Source organism: Microcebus murinus, chromosome 17 (assembly GCF_040939455.1).
Source record: "Microcebus murinus isolate Inina chromosome 17, M.murinus_Inina_mat1.0, whole genome shotgun sequence".
Taxonomy (NCBI): Eukaryota; Metazoa; Chordata; class Mammalia; order Primates; family Cheirogaleidae; genus Microcebus; species Microcebus murinus.
In genome coordinates this window covers 59,034,006-59,053,303 of record NC_134120.1, presented here as the reverse complement: position 1 = coordinate 59,053,303, position 19,298 = coordinate 59,034,006, and the positions used below count along the sequence as shown (strand labels likewise).

General features: G+C 56.5%; 1 protein-coding gene across 3 annotated transcripts in view; it reads left to right on the top strand.

Moving 5' to 3' along the window:
* Positions 1-19,298, top strand: part of ADAMTS2 (ADAM metallopeptidase with thrombospondin type 1 motif 2) — a 216,363-nt gene that overhangs the window by 124,190 nt on the left and 72,875 nt on the right. For all 3 annotated transcript variants that reach the window (XM_012789959.3, XM_075993718.1, XM_012789958.3), the window contains exon 4: positions 3,730-3,932. In XM_012789959.3, coding sequence (XP_012645413.2) covers positions 3,730-3,932 — 203 coding nt within the window. The remainder of the gene's footprint in view (positions 1-3,729; positions 3,933-19,298) is intronic.

Sequence of the window (19,298 nt, the reverse complement as noted above, 5' to 3'; positions counted from 1 at the left end):
TCGTTCCATTCTCGACTCTAAAACTCAGAATGGCTCTCAGATCTGCTTCCTGCTATGTCATCCTTGGGCCAAGACCTGAACAAAAACATCTCAGCTGCCATCCAGAAGGGGCCCTGAGCGCAGGGAATGCCAGGAAATTGAAAACCCTTTGGTTACTCATTTCAAAGATAGGATCCTGCTACAGACGCCTCCCCTTAGGGGAGCTGCAGCCCACCTGGACATGATTGCTGGGGTCCCAGCTGATCAGCCACCCCAGGGAGACCAGCAGCATCCTGTGGGGGGCTGCACACAGAGGCGAGTAGACCAGGGGCAGCGTCCTCCCGCCTCTGCAGGAGATGGGCGGCACTGGCAGCTCGTTACTCTGGCCTGGTGCATTAAAGACCATGGAGCAAAGGCCATAGGAGCTCTGGTCACTGTGGCTCAGCATGGCCAGGCACAAGAATGCAGGAGCTCCTGGGGGAGCAGGGGAGAGAGAGCAAATAGCCTACTCCTGGCCTTGGGGGGACTAAGGGGGCAACCCAGTGCAGGTGGGCAAAGCCCAAGGCCAAGGTGACGCCAAGGGGATGACTATGAAGCCAACCCAGGACTGAGCCACTGGCCAGAGCTCCCTGTAGCAAGGGTCTATTTGGGGAACAGGCCTGCTAGGAGCAGAGTGTGGTCAGGGTCTCTCCACGGCCTGGGCTTCAGGGTTAAGCCCATTGTGGAGAAGACTGAAGTGGCCAGTGATTGACAAGGTGAGACATCAGCCTGGCTGCCAGGTCCTGCTGGGACAGAGAAGGGTGGGAGGGTGGCAGGGCCAAGGCTGTGTAGCCCCAGGCCTGGGGGCTGGGCAGACTCCACTGACCTTGGGTCTGCTCCCTGTGTCCTGAGCAAGACTGAAGCTTCCAGGGGCCAGACTTGGGGCAAGGCTATCACCCACCAGGTGACCCAACAGGCCCTGTCTTCCTCTCATCCACTTTGCCTGTGGGCTTTGGGACATCTCTACAGGGGCTGGGCCTTGGCAGAGAGGGAGTGTTCTAGAATGTAATGTCTGTGGCATCCCCCAAAATGATCATGATTAAAATAACAACAGCAGTAGTGATAATTCTGCTGGAGTTGAAATTGACATTTCTAAAGCATCTTTAGAAAATGTTGCTGTTTTAATGGGCCTGTAACATACATTTAGTTAAAAATGCTTGCTTGGTATAAGCCTCTTCAAGACATGCCCCAGCCCAGCACAGGCCTGCTGGCTGCCCCAAGCCCTCCTGTGGGGAATGTTGCCGGGCAAGGACTCCAGGGTCGGCCAGGAGGGCACACTCTGATGCCTTTTGGGGGCCAGGAGGGCACTGAGGGTGGCAGGCAGGCGGCCTGGTGACTCAAGCCCTGTGTGTCCTGTCTCCGGGTATGGCCGTGAAGCACGACCTGGTGCTCCCCTCAGGGACCCCATCGCCTAATTCCTCAAGAGAAGCTGGATGTTCTAGATTTTTTTAAAATGTGAAATCTCTCAGTTTTCAAATACTATCAACCAAATAGGGAATTTTTTAAACACACCATGGCCCTCACAGGCACCTCTGTGTTCTGCCTTCGCTCTGGGGCTGCCGGGGGTGACCCCTAGACTGACGAGGGCGGCGGGCACCGTCCAGCCTCTTCCCCAGGGAGACGCGCTCCCACAGGAACTGCCATCTTCCTGCTTCCCAAGGTGGCTCTGAAGGTGAGCTGTCTCTGCTCATTGGAAATGCAAAGAAATAAATGTATAAAGATCGAGTGGCAATTCCTCAACCCCCGTCAGGTCTAAGTTGCTGGCGTTTCCTCTGGAATGGCAGGAATGGCCTGAGTCCTCTCCAGGCAGCAGGGCGGGCCGATCAGCTCCGCATGAGCAGTGCCCGCAGGGCTGCTGGCCGGGCCCTGGCCCAGAGCGTCCTGGGGCAGCCCCTGCTTGCGCATGTGTGCGCATGATGTGTGTGCGTGTGTGTACATGTGTGCGTGCGTGTGCATTAGGGCGACACACGGGCCTGCAGAGCTGAGGGGACAGGGACCCCAGAAGGCACAGGCACCCCAGCAGTGCTCAGCCCTGGCCTGTGTGCTCTTCTTTCCTGTCTGAGCCTCTCCTCTGCCTCGCACCTCCACTGTCCCTCCTGGTCTCATCTCGCCCCAGCCAGGTTGCAGGCTCGTCCGAAGCTTAACAGTCTTGTCTGGGATAGAAAGTAGGGTGTGGGGAGGAGCTCCTGGCTGAAATTGGCCATGCTGGGGTTCCATCAGTCTCCCCATCTATAAAATGGGGACGGCAATTTACGCTGGAGAGACCCGCTGTCAGCACTGCGTAAGGAGGTGTGCACCAGGACTGGCGGTGGCAGGCCACCCCACTTGTCCCTGAGCAGCCATGCTGCCTTCAGAGGCCTGGCTCCGCCCCCAGGGCCTGTCGGGGGTCCCCTGACATGGAGGGAGTGCCTGTCCCTGTCTAGAGGAGGCCGGAGACACGAGGCTTTGAGGAAGAGTGGGAAGACTGTGGAGGGGTGCTGCAGGGCTACAGACAGTGGAGCTGAGCTCTTGGTTCCACCCTCAGCTGCGTGGGCCTCGGCGTGGCCTCTGCCGCGTGAGTGGTCGGTGTCTGGACGACCTGTGGGCCTGCGTCCTTCCCAAGCCAGGAAGGCCAGCCTAGGGAATGTCATGGAGAAGCAGTAGCCCGGGCTGGGGTCCTGGGCTGGGCGCGGAGCTCAGTGCAACTTCCGGACGCTTTTGCATCGGGACTTAGCAGGCGGTGGGCAGTGGGGTCTGGGGCCACCACTGATGCTGAAGGCGACCTTGAGGGGCGGGCTGGGGGAGGGCTGGGAACTGGAGCTCTGGTCCACAGGGCTGCGGGCACAGTGGGAGCGGCGCAGAGACAGAAGCGCAGCTGTGCCGATGGCAGGGAGGACGGCCTGAGCCCGGGGCCCCCGTGTGGCTGCCCCACGCGGCCAGTGCAGAGCCTGTGCCGCAAGAGGTCAGTGCTGCCCGCCGGCTGTGGCGAGGGGTCACAGGAGGGGCTGACCTTGGTCCCTGCACAGCTCGGACCAGGGAGGGTGCAGTTCACCTGGGGAGGGCAAACAGAAAGTCCTGGCCCAGGAGGGAGGGCGTGGACCTGGCCAGGATGACGGGCTGTGCTTCAGTGGAGGGCTGAGCAGAACGTTCTGGGAGGCGGGCCCAGGCTGGGCCTCGGCCCCCGCTGTAGCAGGGCAGGGACACCTGGGACACTGGTGCTTCGGCACGAGGAGAGCCTTTGGGAGCAGGCAGCGTGGATGGGTGTGAGGCGCTGGCTCTGCCCACGCCCATGCGGCTGTGCAGGCCACTCTTCCGGCCTCTCTGTGGCTGGGGGCCAGCCCCGGGCTGCGCAAGGCCCACTGCCATGCTGGGCTGAGTGTCTCCGGTCTCAGCAGGCCTGTTCCATCGTGCCGAGGGCACCGTGGCCTCTGCTGTGGCTGGAGGTGCCGCCAGGGCTTGGGGGAAGAGCTGGCCTAGAAGCCACGGAGCTGTTGGTTTGAGCACTGAGTCTGAGACAACTTGGCAAGTCACTACCGCCCCTGTTTGGACCTCATTTCGTTGTTCTGTAAAATGGGGACAACGCTGCCCTTGGTTCAGGGTGCTCGAATTTTAAATGAGATTATGGCTGAGCTGGTGCCTGGCTGGTGCTGAGTTGCATCCGAGTGGGGTTTTGTGCCACTGTGATGTCCCTGGGAGCCGGCTGCTGCTGAAGACAGTGTCCTCTCCTTCTAGGGGACGCCCTTGCCAGCCTGGACAGCCTCGGCCGAGCCCTGGGCGTCCTCCAGGAGCGCGTCGACAGCTCGCGGCTGCGGGCACGCAGGCACGCTGCCGACGACGACTACAACATCGAGGTCCTGCTGGGCGTGGACGACTCCGTGGTGCAGTTCCACGGCAAGGAGCACGTGCAGAAGTACCTGCTCACGCTCATGAACATCGTAAGTGGGCCAGGGCCGGGGCGGGCCTCGGGGGGCCCTGCTGGTCTCCGTTAGCTGTGGCGTGGCCGCGACGAGGCGCTCTGGCCACAGGCGAGGAGAGCGGCCGCCCACCGGCCTCGCCGAGCCTCGGCTTCCCCGTCCGCAGGGTGGGCGCTGCTGCCTGGCCCAGGCTGTTCACACTCTGAGGCCATTTTTCACAGACTCCAGTCATTTGTGCACCAGGGTTTTGTTTTGTTTTGTTTTGTTTTTTTGATGTTTGACATTTTTAAAAGATAAAATTATTTAAAAAGGAAACCTCACTTTATGTAAAAAGTGACCTAAAAGTAAAACACAGAATGATGTCATTCAACCCCTGCCTTTCGCTGGCTCGGAACCGCAGCCTGCTTTCTGTTAAAAGGGAGATCAGTGTGTGTTAGAGTGGGAAGGACAGACAACACCAATCCAGGGCTTCTCGTTGAAACGAAAGAGGGAATCCCTTTCTCCCTGCAAGTCTTTGTGTCGCCTCAATCTTCCTGGCCATTGCCCCTTGCCTAGCTACTGCTAGGGAATTAAAGGATCGCCCCTCTGCATTCCAGAGACCTCATCCTGGGCAGGAGGTACAAGGGTGCTGGATAGTGCCGGGTCATGGGTGCATGCCAGCGCCTGTCCTGCTCGGAGTGGAGACCTGTCCCCTCTCTGTGCCTTGCTCAGGCAGACCTACTGTGAGGACGTGGGCCATCCACCCTTCAAAATGCAGGCTCCCCGGGGGACAGGGCTTGCGCAGCATAGCTCTGCGGGGAGCAGAAGGGCTGGGAGGGAGGTCCAGGTGTGGTGGGAAGGTAGATGTGGTAGGTGGAGCAGCATTAGTGGGAGGAAGCCAAGGCTTAGGGAGGGCTGGCAGTGGAGTAGAAGCCACGGGGCTACACATCGAAGCTCACAGATAAACGAGGTCCTGCAGGGCTCTGGCAGGAGGTGGCAGCTAGGGGTACAGAGGTCTGCTCATGGCCTGTTGCTCAACTCTGCTTTCTGGGCCAAGTGGTGAGCCTGGGAACAAAGTGAAAAGACACATCAGGGCAAGCGGGAGGCTGTGAGTGAGCTGACCGCTGGACAGCGAGAGAGTCCTGCCTGGGACGTCACCTTCCCCTTGCCCTACTTTGGATGAGTCCACGAGCCCTCTGGATGGCAGCCTTCTCATCTGCAAAGTGGGCCAAAGGCCACTGCACTTGCAGAATGCATTTTATTTTGGAGAGTATCATAACACTCATTCTCATCTCATTTTTGAAATGTACCTTTAATGCAATAATAACAATAAAACCATAATGGATGCATTTATTGAGCCCCTAATATGTGTCTATGTGTCAGGTCCATGCGAGGCACTTGCCATGCTAAATTACCCTAGGGAATCGTCACACTAAGTCTGTGGGATGGTAGATCTTGTCTGCCTTCAGAATATGTCTTCTGTCGAATCACAGCCTTTCGGCTAAGATCAAGTGCAGAATATCCCTTCCCCAAGCGTTATCTTGCCTTCCAACCCAGTGCAGAAAAGAACTGGGCTTGGAATTAGTCCCAGGTCCATTCTCGGCCTCACCTTTTCCAGGTGTGTCATTGGGAACATGGCTTCCATCCTCTGAGCCTTGGTCTTCTCATCTTTATAATGGGTCAATAATTTCCATCTTGGGGATTGTTGTGAGGATTAAATGAGATAATAAAGGTGAAGTTGCTTTTCAGTCTCTAAATATAGTGAACATGTTTTCCGTCTGAAATAAAATATGGTTTTGTTATCTTGACAGTGACAATATTTAATTTAGTGATAGCATATAGGAATCATTTTTGAGAAGTCCACCAAAAACTCTGAGTGGAGTTGGGGTGTCCATGGAGAGTTCTTCAGGAGGCCTTTTCCCTGGTGTGGTATGGAGGGTCTCTCTGCCACAGAGAGCTGGTTGGAGAAAGTCTAGAATTTTCTCTTGGTTTTGCCATCTAACTTAAATTCATTCTTTCAAATGCTTGTGATCCAACTATACCCCCATTTTGGATAATGGGATGGTTATTCTAGAAAAGCATGAAAAATATGAAAATTCTTAAATCAAAATTAACTTTATCATAACAAAAAAAGGATTTTAGGAGATAAACCTGAGGAATTGAGAAAGAGTATCTGGGCCATGTCTTTTTTCCCTGTCTCGCAGATATGTGGTTATTTATTCGGCCAACAGTTGTTGAATGTGTGCTTGTCCCAGGCACAGCTGTGTGCCCTGCAGAGTCAGAGAGCCGTGCAGAGGGGCCTGGGGCCTGGGAGACCAGTGGGCAGCTGGGTGTCTCTGCCTCTGAACTGAGTGCCACCTGGCGCCACAAGAGTGCAGCATGGGCAAGGAAGATCGGGCACAGCCGTGCTTGGAGCGTGGTGCTGCCCTGACAGGTATTACCCTGTGTCCTCACTGAGAGTGTGTGCACACCCAGAAGAAAGTCCCAGGGACTGATCTGAGGCATGCGGGATCCTTTGGTGGCCTTGGGGAAGAGGGATATTGAGCAAGAGGGGGTGTTTGAGAAAGGATGACCTTCTAGAACATTGCTGTCCAACAGAGCTTTCTGCAACAATGGAAATGCTCTCATTTGCCCTGTCCAATGTGGTAGTCACTAGCCATGCTGGCTATTGAGCACTTGAAATACAGCTGGTGCAATTGAAGACCTGAAGTTTTAATTTAATTTGTTGTTTTATCTAATATAATTTTTATTTTAATTAAAAAATTTTAATTGTAAACTATGCAGAACATAAAAGTTACTATCTTCACTGTGTTTAAGTGTACTGCTGAGTGGCATTAGTATAGGGACACCCCTGTGCAGCCGTCACCACCCTCGATCCATAGAACCCTTTGCTTCCTGTTATGTTGAAACTCTGTCCCCATTAAATGCTAACTCCTATTCCTCGCCCCCAGCCCCTGGCAGCCACCAGTCTACTGTCAGTCACTATATTGACCACTCTGGGTACCTTGTGTGAGTGGAACCATATAGTGTCTGTCCTTTTGTATCTGGCTCATTGCGTAATGTCCTCATCTGTGTTGGAGTATGTGCCAGAATTTCCTTCCTTTTTAAGGCTGACTAATATTCCATTGTGTGGACAGACCACATCTTGCTTGTCTGGTCTTTTACCAATGGGCACGGGCTGCTTCTACTTTTTGGCTACTGTGAGTAGTGCTGCTATGAACATGGCGTGTAAATGCCCGTTCTAGACCCTGCCTCCATCCTGTCCACCCACAAGTGGAACTGCTAGATCGTACAGTGATTCTCTTTTTAATTTTTTTGAGGAACTTCCACACGGTTCCCACAGCAGCTGCACTACTTGCTTTACATTGTCACCAGCAGTGCACAGGGTTCCAGTTTCTCCATGTCCTCATAACACTTGTTATTTTTTTTTTTGATAGGAGCCATCCTAATGGGTATTTTATTTTAATTAATTTGCACTTAGATATGAATCACAGTGTGGCTGGTGGCTGCCGTGTAGGACGCTGCAGTGAGGTCTGTGTACAGCCGGCTGTCCTCAGTGCCCTGTCTCTGAACTTGGCCACTGTGGTGGCACAGGCAGTCCCTGGGTGTGGGCACCTTCAGCCGTACCCCCAAATGGCCCTCAAAGTAGCCAGTAGCTCGTTACATTCCTCTTGTAAGTTCACAGCTGGTCGTGGGGCTTCTCTGGACTGGAGCAAAGCAACAGCAGGAGGACAGAGGTGGTGGCGGCCGGCAGGGCTGGGTGCCCGGTGAGGGGCTTGCTCGGCTGTGGAGCACATGGGGCTGGCTGGCAGCGTGTCCAGTGCGCAGGGCTCGGGAGCCGGCCCTGGTGGCAAACTGCCCATTGAACTGGACATAAAGAGTGGCAGGCACAGCCTGTCCCCGTCCCCTGGAAGGCCATTGAGCCCCGGGTGGAGAGTCTGGTGGGGCTCCCAGGGGCAGGGACGCAGGGCGTGCAGGTGTGGCAGAGGCAGGCAAGGGGCTGGGTGGAGGCAGGGCTTCAGCCTGGCAGCTCTCTGCTGCCGTTTGCCTCTCGTGCAGGGCAATTTCTGCTGCAGGACTGCCTCGGGGATCTCCTCAGGCAGAGCTGGCGGGGTGATGGCACCCCGGTGTGCCACAGACAGTTCAGGGTCACCAAATATCCAGGTGTATGTTCTCTAACCTCCAGCCTCCCTTGCAGCTAGTTTGTGGCTGTGTGGTTAGTTCTGCCTAGTGGTTTGTGTGAAGGGAAGTGCTCTGAGTCACCTGTTGGCCGAAGCAGTTAAATGTGTCCCATCCATCTGCCTCTCCCCGCCGCAGTAGCTTTGGAAGCCACATGTCCCAGTAAGTGCACGACCACCAGGATAGGGCCGCCGCCCGCCTGGGCTGTGGCGTGAGCGAGGACGCACACTCGGCCTCTCTGGCTGCCGCAGCCCAGCCTGCCTGGCTCTGCGCCACACGCCGGGCCTGCCCACTGGACGCAGAGGTTGGCTGGCGCCTACTGTGTGTCAGGCAGGCGCTGCAGCAGCAGGCAGGACAGGCAGAGCCCCAGCTACCAGGGCTTGCACTCTGGCGAGGGTACACAGTGTTCAAGCGAAAAACAAATGGGCTAACTTCAGATCATGATGAATGCAATGAAAGCAACAAAGCAGCTGTGAGATAGAGAAGGAAGATGGTCAGGGGACGTCGGTGTGCAGGAGAAGCACTTGAGCTGAGACTTGAGTGATAATGGAAGGCTGTGGGAAGAGATGGAGTAGAGTGTTCCGGGCCCAGGGGATGGGCCGTGCAAAGGCCCTGAGGCAGGAATGGGGTTGGCACATTTGAAGAAATGAGCAAAGGCCAGTGTGCTAAGGAAGGTGGGTAAAGCTAGTCCCTGTGGGCTTCCTGATGTGGAGAGGGAATGGACATAGCTCTAAGGACAATGGGAAACTGCCGGAGACACTTTATTCCCCTTTTTCATAGGAAAATGGAAATCAATCAATCTGCACATCTCTTCCTCTCAGACCCGCTGGAGGGGAGAAGGATTGGAAATGTTTGCTGAGCACCTCATGACAGCCGCCAGCGCACAGCGAGCCCCTCCCCGTATTCAGACCCACACCCCAACAGCCCATCCCACACCCTCTGCAGGGGCCGCTTTCCTTCTTTTCCTCCTCAAATCTAGAAAAGCAGCATTTTTTTGTTTATTTAAATATTCTATATTTAATACAGACAATATATTATTTACAGTGGAATATTTCATGTAGGTATATAAATGTTTTCTCCCAGCAATTATCTACTACCTGGTTTTAATGACTGCATAATATTGCACCATATGACTCTGGAAGATTTTTTATGTAACTTACTATTTATGAGACATATTTGTATAACAAAACTTATTTCCTATTAGAAGTCAGAGTTGCCACTGACTGTGTCATATACTTATGGCTGAATTTATCACACATCCTTAATTATTTCCTCAAATTGAGTTTCTAAAAGTGGAGTCCCTGGTCAACAGATATGCACATTTCAAAAGCTTTCTGTGCTAGAACATTCTCTGTTATGGTTTCACCTGTTCGTGCTCCGCGGGGCAACAGTCAGTCTCCACACCTCTTCACAACACTGAGTCCTTTGTAGCTGTGGTGATTTAATAGTTTTTTGTTGTAATTTATGTTTACTTCATGGTGTGAGGTTGCATTTTAAGGATATGTATTTTAAAATAGATGATTTTATTTTTTGTGATTGGCCTCTTCGTGCCCCTTATTCTACTGGAATTTTAGTTTCTTTCTTTTTAATCTGAAGAGTCTGTACATTCAAATAGGTTAACTTTCTGCCTGCCATATGTGTGAGAAATTTTTTGCCCCAGTTTTGCTGTTTGGCTTTTGTTCTGCTTGTGACAGTTTTTGGTGGCTTACATTTTCATGCATGGTCAGATCCTGCAGCCTTTCCCTCCTGCCTTCTCCCCTGGGTGATGGGGGTGACACTTCTGCCCCCCAGAAGTGGGTCTGCAGCTCTGCTCTGCACAGCAGCACCCCAGCCTCACCCCAGCCCTGCCCCTGTCCGGCAGCCACACTCAGTGTCTCCCGGCGTGCACGGAAGGTGGAGGGAGAGCTTGCAGGGCCAGATTGCTTCTGTGAGGCCACGTCTGGCCAGGCGAGAACCATGGGGACAGCACGGGAGGGGGGGGGCTGGCCTGCAGGTGGGGCCCGTGCACAGTGCAAGTGGGGGTCTCTTGCTCTAGAAGCAGGAAGCAGTGATGCAGAAGGTGCATAGAAAGCCTGTTGTTTTCTTCCTCAGTCTCCCTCTCTCCACTTGTCGAGGCTTTTTATTTGCTTTTAAATGCCATCCTAAGTAATGAAAAATTGGAATTTTAGGTTATTAGCATGAATTTTACCATTCATCTTTAAATTGTGCAGCGTTTGTTTTAAATGCAAATATTACAACATTTAACTTGTGTGCAGAATCACCAAAATTGAGTGAATTGTATTTCATGGCTCATCCCTGGAGGGTGCCCAAGGCTGGCCAGAAGTTCAAGACAAGCATGGGCTGGACGAAGGAAGGTTGGGAGGAGGAGGAGAGGACCCCACGGAGCTGGCTGAGGGACTGCCCCTCAGGTCCAGGCCTCTCACCATGCCAGATCTTTACAGATGCCCCAGGCCCCCGGCAATGGGGAGCACACCCACCAGGGGCTGCCAGCTGCCAGCCACTACTGGAAGTACACACTGCCCTGGCCACGGGGCTCTGGGGACATCAAGCCAGGCACATCCCCTTCCCACCTGTCCACTGCTCCAGCCTAGGGCAGGTGGCCAGGGCCCCCTCTGTCTCTGTACCAGCGTCACTCAGTCAAATCAGGGTGCAGAAGAGGCTTGCCTCTGCTGAGAAGTGGCGCTGGCTGGCCACCTGCCAGACATGCCACTCGCTGCCAGCCCTGGGTGGGATGGCACCGCCACCCCTGCCCTGAGATGCCATGGGGCATGTATGCCTGCCCCGCCCTCCTTGCCCCTCCAGGGGCAGCTGAGAACCTGTCTTGGGGAGGTGGGACTGTGCTCCATTGTCCCGTGGGACTTCATTTACAAAACACACTCAGAGGCGAAACGATGGAGAGCTCGAGGTGGCAGCTGCATTGCGGTAAGCCCCGAGCCCGGGCCCTTCTAAGCGTAGCACCCTGGTCACTCCCCCCAGCGCCGACCCTGCCCACAGGCAAATCCAGGAACCTGAGCCCTGTCCTCAAAGCTGCAGCCCGACAGACCAGCCTGCTCCCTGGATGTGCCCTGTGGCCACACACCTCTGAGGCACAGCCGGAAGGCGCCTCCATGCTCGGCTTGCTGCGGGCAAAGCGGGCTGTGTCTGAGAGGGCTGGCGTGTTCTGGGCGTGGGGCAGGCCACGGGCGGTGGCCTCGTCCTCCAAGGCCCTCGGCGCTGAGCTCCTGCTCTCATACGGCGTAGGCAGCCCCGAGGGTGCTGGCAACCCTGGGATGGCCCAGTCTCCTCGGGCCGGTGGCCTGTAGCCTGGCCAGAGAGGCCAGGGCCCCGCCCAGAGCCCTTCCTCACCCCCTGGAAGGCAGAGGGGTCTCCCTCCCACACCGCGCGGGCTGTAAGGAGAGGTGTGAGCAGGTGTGTGGCCTTCCAGCCCTGCTGGCCCCGGCAGTCCCCGCAGGCAGTCCTCCACCACGGGCCTCCCTGCACTGCGGGCCTCCCTCCGCCACGTTCGGCTCTGCCTCTGCCCAGGGCCCAGGCCGGCCCTGCGAGGAGGGCGCCCCTCTGCCCCGCCCGCCGCGCACTGGGGAGCCGCTCTCCTGTTTGACCCCTCCTGCTTGGAAGAGTGCTCCCTGCCGGAGCGAGTGCTCCCAGTGGGGACGCCTGGCACTGCTGCGCTCCCTGCCACTGCCCCCGGGCGGAGCTGTTTGTCCCGTTCTCTCGAACTTGGTCTGCCAGCCCCCGCTGGTCTCTGCTTGCAAACTAGATGCTGTGGCAGTGTGTGTGCCTGGTGGCCACGCTGCCATGCTAGGACACAGCCCAGCTGTGAAGCAGGCACCGGCAGTGACTCTCCTCTAGGTGCCTCCTCAGGTACCTGGGAGGCAGGACAAATGCCTTAGGGGAAGACTAGCACCGTTGTTAAAGGAACCTGTTTACGTACTCATTTTTTAAAGTCAAATCTACCCGTGCCAAGACATCAAGAAAATTGTGGCTTATAGCATTTAACTAAAGCATTAATTTCAATTCTACTCTTCCCTGAGAAGCCTAAGCCTGTGTTGCTTGGATTTCAGGATCCGAGAGACCTAGCGCCACCTATATAAGCCCCTAGTGGACTGCACTCCTTGTAGACGGGAGTCAGACCACTGGGCTAGGTGGCACGTTGCTACGGAGCACATACTCTCAGGCCTGCCATGGCCACGGAGACCACGAGACAGGTGTGAGACATCTCCTCCTGAAGTGCCACTTTTTGTGGATGGCAAGTTTTTTTAAAACATTTTTATTTTATTTTAGAGACAGAGTCTCTGTTGCCCGGGCTAGAGTGAGTGCCGTGGCGTCAGCCTAGCTCACAGCAACCTCAAACTCCTGGGCTCAAGCGATCCTCCTGCCTCAGCCTCCCGAGTAGCTGGGACTACAGGCATGAGCCACCATGCCCGGCTGATTTTTCTGTTGTTTGTAGAGATGAGGTCTCACTCTTGCTCAGGCTGGTATCAAACTCCTGAGCTCAAACTATACCTTGGCCTCCCAGAGTGCTAGGATTACAGGTGTGAGCCACCTTGCCTGGCCAAAATATCAATTTTATATGAATATAAATTTGGACAGATTACTTAGTTAAAGCAAAATTCATATGAATTTTTCAAGATAAACTGGAAAGCCTAAAGCTGGGTTGGCAAACTATGACCCAAGGGCCATCCATGTGGCCCTTCACCATTTTATATGTAACGTCTTACTGGAGTATAGCCACACCCATTAATTTATGAATTGCCTGGGGCCACTTTTGTGCTAGAACAACAGGTTGAGTAGGTGAGACAGAGACTACGTGGCCCACAAAGCTGAAAAGAGTCCCTGTCTGGTGCTAAAGCAATAACACGCTGTAAGACTGTCAAGAGCTCTGCTTGTTCAGTGCCCACCTTGAGGTGTGGCCTCGGCCCGCCTAAGTTAGCATTTGCATTTCACCCCATCCGTGCAACTGGATGTACGTATTAGGGAGCATTGAGCATGGGATGGCCACTAGCTGTAGAGTCAGAAGCAGCTGGGTCCTAATCTTGGCTTTTACCTGCCTGGTAAAGTTCCTTTCCTTCTCTGAACTTGGTTTCCTCATCTTTAACCTGGAGGCATTACCTCCTCCCACACACTCTGAGCTTCTACAGAGAATTGCATGGTCCCTGACAAGCGGGGAGTCCCCAGCAGACACACTCAGACTTGCCTTCTTCAGTCCTCTGATCCCTTGCAGCTGGAACAGCCCTTTCCTAAAGGCCACCACAGGGGCCTCACACTTGCACTGAGCTCTTCCCTTTTCCTGTTCAGACCCCAGCACCCCCACCACCCTAGTCTTGCCAGTTCAAAGGATCTGTGAGGTTATTTGGTTACCTTTATCTTTTAAAAGGATAGCATGAGCTGATCTTAACCATTTTAAAACACCAGAGCAGGAGGAACAGATTTCTTGGCAAGCAGAACAGTCTCTCCAAGCTATGTTAACTGCTTATGTTCTGGAAGAATTCCTGAGCCCCCAGATCATTTCATTTGCTGAGGGCTCCTATAGGCTCCTAGGGCCTATAGAAAACATGGATCCAAGGGCCTTCTGCGCATTCCGAGTCAAGGCTGCATCCTCTGACCCCGGCTAGCATGAGAACAATCCTCTGTGCAGTATGTTCTTAAGCAGTTTGTGTTTTTTTAATGAATGATTTCTCTCTGTGCCAGGATTCAGATGTTTTTCCTCTTTTCTTTTCTAATTTAATCCAGAAATTGGCCTGGACTTACTAAAGCCTTGCCAGGGCTTGCGAACAAGCAGAAGGATATGGGCTCAATTTCTCACTGGCGCTCAAGAATGCCGGGCCATGTGGTGGTGGGGAGGCGGAGGCTGGGCGGGAGTGCTTCCCAAGGTCACGGGGAAATCTCCCGAGCCAGCCCACTGCTGCAGGCCAGCCCAGTGGAAGCATCACCCCATGTCCCTGTTCTCGTGTCCCTGGCTCTGGTTCCTGGGAAAGAGAAAACATCTCTGAAACTGGACATGAAAACTTGGTCCTCTTAAGTTGCAGGGAGGCAAGTCGGGCTTCTGGGCAAGGGGGCACATCTGGGTTTGGGCTGGCAGCGGCACAGGGGTGGCAGCTTCCCAGGCCTCGGGGGCTGCGGTGCTGGGGGCCCCAGGGTGTTCCTAGCACTGTTTCTGTTCCTCATGCTTGTCCCGCTGGCCTGCAAGCCCAGCCCTGTGTGCCACCAGGAGACACAGCTGTCAGGGCCAATGGCACGTGAGGTTGCGTGCAGCGCTTGGGAGGGGCTGTACGCTCAGATGCTGCTGGGAGCCAGGCAGGAGAGGGCGGGTGGGGCAGGCTCTGGGGGTGGTGAGGGCGGGGCCACGGCAGAGGCCCCGCCCTGTGATGCCCCTCCTGGGTCCCACTCTCTTGTAGTCACGCAGGAATAAGTGGGCCCATGGCTGCCAACTCTTTTCCATGAGAAGCTGGAAATTCAATTTTTATAGGAAATCTAATTATTTTTCAGTGTGGGCAACAAATTGAAATTAAGAACCCATGCTGCACAGGTGAATCGGAACATGGCTGCGGACAAGTTTGGCACGTTGGTGGCCAGAATGTTCTTCTGGCCCAGGAGAAAGGAGGCACCTGCCTGGCCCCCCGTGCCTGTGATGGGGAGCCAAACCAGAAACGCACGCAGCAGGGGCGGGGTGGAGAGCATAGCGAGCCCCTGAGCCCCTGGTCTGCGCCGGCTCCTCTCTGGGCCCTGGGGTGCTCAGGGAGCCAGAAGCAGCATCAGGACAAGTGCTCACACTGCGCACACGGCTGTCACCAGGGAAGGGCACCGGGTGGCTGGTCAGGGAAGGCTCCTGGAGCTCAGGCCTGTGTGGCCGCCCCAGTGAAGGGCCCAGGCGGTGGCACAGCATGTGCAGAGCCCCCGCAGCACCGCGAGTCACAGGGCATGGTTTGGGCCCGGCGGGAGCGTAGCAGGCGGGGGGAGAGGCAGGAGACGAGGCTGGTCTGGGTCTAAGGCGACAGAAACATCTCTGTTAGGAAGTTTGGGGCTCATGCCTTCTGTCACTGAAGCACATCTCCCACAGCCTGAGGAGGGGAACTCGTGTGGCTGGTTTTGCACGTGCTGGCCTGTGCAGGGGACATCTGTGGTCTCCGCATCGTCCTCGTGCCCCATGAGCTCAGAGAGGCCTCACAGTGTGGCCAGGACAGAGCAGAAGAGTCACGTACCTCCTCGGGTGCGGGCCTTTCCCTCACTGCTCTCGCCTAGAGAACGGAACCCCTGGGTCCCTGAGGACATGCCAAGGCGTGCTCTCATCTTGTCCGTCTCTGCCCTCCCAACAGCATGTGACATCACTGACCACACCCTGGGGCTCTTCCCGCAAAACTGTCTTTTCCATGTGTTTCTGCGGCTCTTGGTTTTCCCCTTGGTTTCTCCGTCTATCCTGTCTTCTTGTTGTAAGATTCACCCGCCCACCTGCCGCTCGCCCACTCAGCACATATTCACCGAGCACCTGCTATGTGCCACATGCTGTTCTGGGTGGCAGAAGTGTCTGGGTGAGCAGGTGGGGTCCGGCCCTCAGGGAGCTCCTGTTCCACTCGGGGATGGGGAGGGGTGACTGAAAGACCAGTGATTATGTCGCAGGGAGGAGGACATGCTGACAGGGCAGCACGGGCTGTTCTCGTCTCCGCCTCTTCCCTGAAAGGTGCAGCGCCCCGGCCTCGCCCTCCCCTCCCCCGAGAGGCCTCCTGACAGCTGGTGCAGGAGCCTCGAGCAGCTGTCCCGGCCGCCCGTGGGGAGCTGACGGTTGCCCAAGCGGGAGTCGGAGTCCCTGTGGATGAGGAGGACCAGGCATTGTCACTCCTTGGTGACAGCTTGAGGCATCTACAGAGCTTGTCTCGTGCCAGCTCCAGCGAGGTGACAGCCGAGCCAGAAGAGCAGAAAGCTCCTGTCATCCCTGTGCTCGGCCCTGCTGGGCCGCCCTGTGCTGGTTGTGGTCGAGCGACCCTGGGTCACGCTCCCCTGCCTGGGGTCCCTTGATGTGTGTCTTGGGGGGCGTGGGGTTCACACAAAGATGCCACAACTATGGCATACAGATTAGGTTCAGAGTCTGCCTCCCTCATGTTTCCAGTTCAGCACCTGACAATAGGATTGGCACATAGTAGGTGTGCAAGAAACATACTTGGAATGAATAAGTGAGTAGGCCAGGCATGTCGGCTCACACCCGTAGTCCCAGCACTTTGGGAGGCTGTGACAAGGCCTCCGTGCCCCACTTGGAGGTCCCGAGCTGGCCAGTCGGGGAGCTGGGTGTGGCAGGCAGCCGGCGAGCGCCAGGCGCTAAGGCCCTGCACACGAATGGCCTGTCCGAGCTTCCCTGTCGGCCCACCCTGGGACCTCCTTCTGGTGTGGGGGCTCACGAGGAGCTCACGGCCAGTGAGCGGCTCAGGGTAATGCTGGGGCAGGCCCATCGAAAACAAGGTTGCCTTAAAAGTTCTCCCATGCTGGTGCTAATAACTGCAATGGGCTGCCCCTCCCCCTCCCCTGAATTTGGGGCAGAAGCTTCTGGAGCCCAGGGTGCCACCTCAGGTCCACTCATTGGCATAAGACCTCTCCCATTTCTAACTGCCTGTTTAGGCACCATGTGGGGTCAGCCTCTGCTCTCAGGGCGCCGTGTCTCCTCAGTGTGGAGTGGGGCCCCGAGCCCAGGACTAGCTGCATCTGACCCGAACGGGGGGAGAGCGGCAGGGGTGGGGCTGTCACCCAGCTCTGACTACCTGCCTGTCCTCAGCCTTCCGCCCTGTTCCTGCCCCCCAGGCCACAGCCCCCTCCTCCTCACAGTGGCATTTGCCTTTTCTTTCCTTAGGTCAAAATGGTGACAGGGCAGCAGAAGAATAAAAACACAGTATTCTCAAATTACATGGCAGTACCCAAATGGCCCCAGGTGGCTGGCTGGAGTCCCAAGAGAGGGACACCACAGGCCCCGAGACTTGTAGGGCAGGATTCCAGCGCCAGGGGTGGCACAAGATCTGGTCACTTGGGGCCCCTCTCTGAAACGAGACTCCACACCAAGCCCCAGGGCCCTGTGGCCAGGGAAGGCCGACAGGCCCAGCAGAGCACCCATCGGGAATCAGAATCCCGCCTCCCACTGCCTTCCAGTGTCTCGCAGTGGCCACAAGGCCCCTGGGGGACGCCGAGCCCTGGCCTGCAGCCTCCGCAGTGTCCTTGTGCAGCCTCGGCCTCTGCAGTGTCCGTCCTCCTGTTCTGCAGCACCGTCCCGTTCCGATGCAGTCGGTGAGTAGGAAGGTCAGGCCCACGTGATGGCGTGGCTGTCACTGTCCACTCCCCCTGGCGGGCTGGCAGGGGCTCCAGGCCTGGGCCACACTCGCAGACCCCTCCTGGTGCCAGTGAAAGGTGGCCTTGCTAATTAACTGGCCGTGAGCTCCTCATGAGTCCCCCAGCAGCCAGGAAAGGTCCCAGGGTGGGCCGACGGGGAAGCTCGGACGGGCCATTCGTGTGCGGGGTCCTGGAGAAGCAGCCTGCGGTGTTTGCCCCTCCTGTAATTTGATGGCAACTCTAGGGAGCCTGCTGTGTGTCGGGGACTTTACCGGATGCTTTGAGTACATTGTCGTGGCCGGTCCTAATAACAACCCCAAGGCCCAGGAAATATTATAGAGGAAACTGAAGCCCAAACAGGTTAAGTAACTGGCCCAGGCCATAGGCAGGGTTGTGCCAGAGCTCAGGATGGAAGCCCTGCAATCCGACCTCAGAGTGGGGATTTAACCCCCTATTCGGGGCATGGGGGCAGCTCCTTGCGCTTGTTGGTGCCCGCACGGGAGAGCGTTCCCGGCAGCCCTGTTTCCGGTGTTCCCGCAGCTGCGTGGCGTTCCGTTGCACAGGGCATGTGCTGTGCCTCCTCTGGGTCCTGGGCAGTGCCCAGCTTGCCTGGGGGCGGCGTAGCCACAGGCCCCACCCTGGGGCACCTGCAGAGGTAATCCCACCCGATTCTCCGAAATCGGGTAATTTCAGACTTGCAGCAGCTTGACAGAAGCAGTGAATTGCTTTGGAGACGGTGGAGCAAGAGGAAACGGGCAAACTGTGCCCCCAGCATAGGCCAGTGACGCCCAGGACAGGGGACGCCCCCGCTAAGTGCCTCCCCTGCTCCAGTCCTGGCCAGCCCCCTACTGTGGATGTCACCTGAGGAGTGGGGACGTGGGCTGGCACGTGGTGTGGGAGGAGGGGCTCTAACTGCCTCCACTTCCCTGGGTGGCATGCCCTTGGTCACCTGGTGCTGCCCTTTTCATGTCATGATGGTTTGAGATTTGGAGCAGTGGCGAGGGTCGTGTTTATTCTTGCGCTGCTCAGAAGTCTTTGCCGAGAAGTGAGAGGGTGAAGATCTGCAAAGGAATATGTATTCCCAGGATGGGGCCAGGCTTTGGCAGCGTCGTTTAGGCACTGCGGGGTGCACACAGGTGAAACCTTCCTCCCCAGAGGCTGCAGACCTCTCTCCCTGGCTTCCGGCTGCGCTCTCTTCTCTGCCTCCACCCTGGTGGCCCCTGAAGGGCCTCAGAGAGAACAGGCTGATCCCCACTTATTTCAGGCTCCCAGAGAAGCCACAGGCCGTCTGTGCCCTTCCACACCCAGGCCTCGCGACAGGCTCCTCAGGCCTGCCTTGCCCCCGAGGTTCTGCCAGGGGGGCTTCTACCTGCCCATAGCTCAGCCCCGCAAGGGGACCTTTCCTGGAGGCTGGGGTAGGGCTGGAACCACAGGCAGCAGCGGAGCCCCGTCTCCTGGACCAGGACCCACACTCTGCCCCTCCCTGCCTAGCTGGGGAGAAAGTCGCCTCTGTCTGGCAGCCTCAGGCCGCCCCCCGGGGCTCACAGTCCCCTTGGAACTTGTGGCCATCAAGGCAAACCTTCATGTCATGCAGCACCATCCTTTTCTAATGTCTGTTCCAGACCAGGCACTGGGCTGGTCTCTGCCCAGGCAGAAGCGTGTTGCAGTGTGTCTCCCCAGAGGCAGAGTCCTCGGCCTCTCTCCACACAGAATGGCTGCAGCTTGGATCGTTTCGCCCCAAGGTTTAAAGATTCCAGGATCAATTTCGCAGACGGAGCTGGAGGACATTGTCCCTGTGCTTTCCCTCCCCCTGTGGTCTGGGCCAAGGAGAAGCTCCTCCAGGCACACGGGCCTGGGGTCAGCTGAGTAGGGGGCTGGCTGGGACTAGGGGACAGAAGCCACTGAGCTGGAACCTCCCCTGTCCCT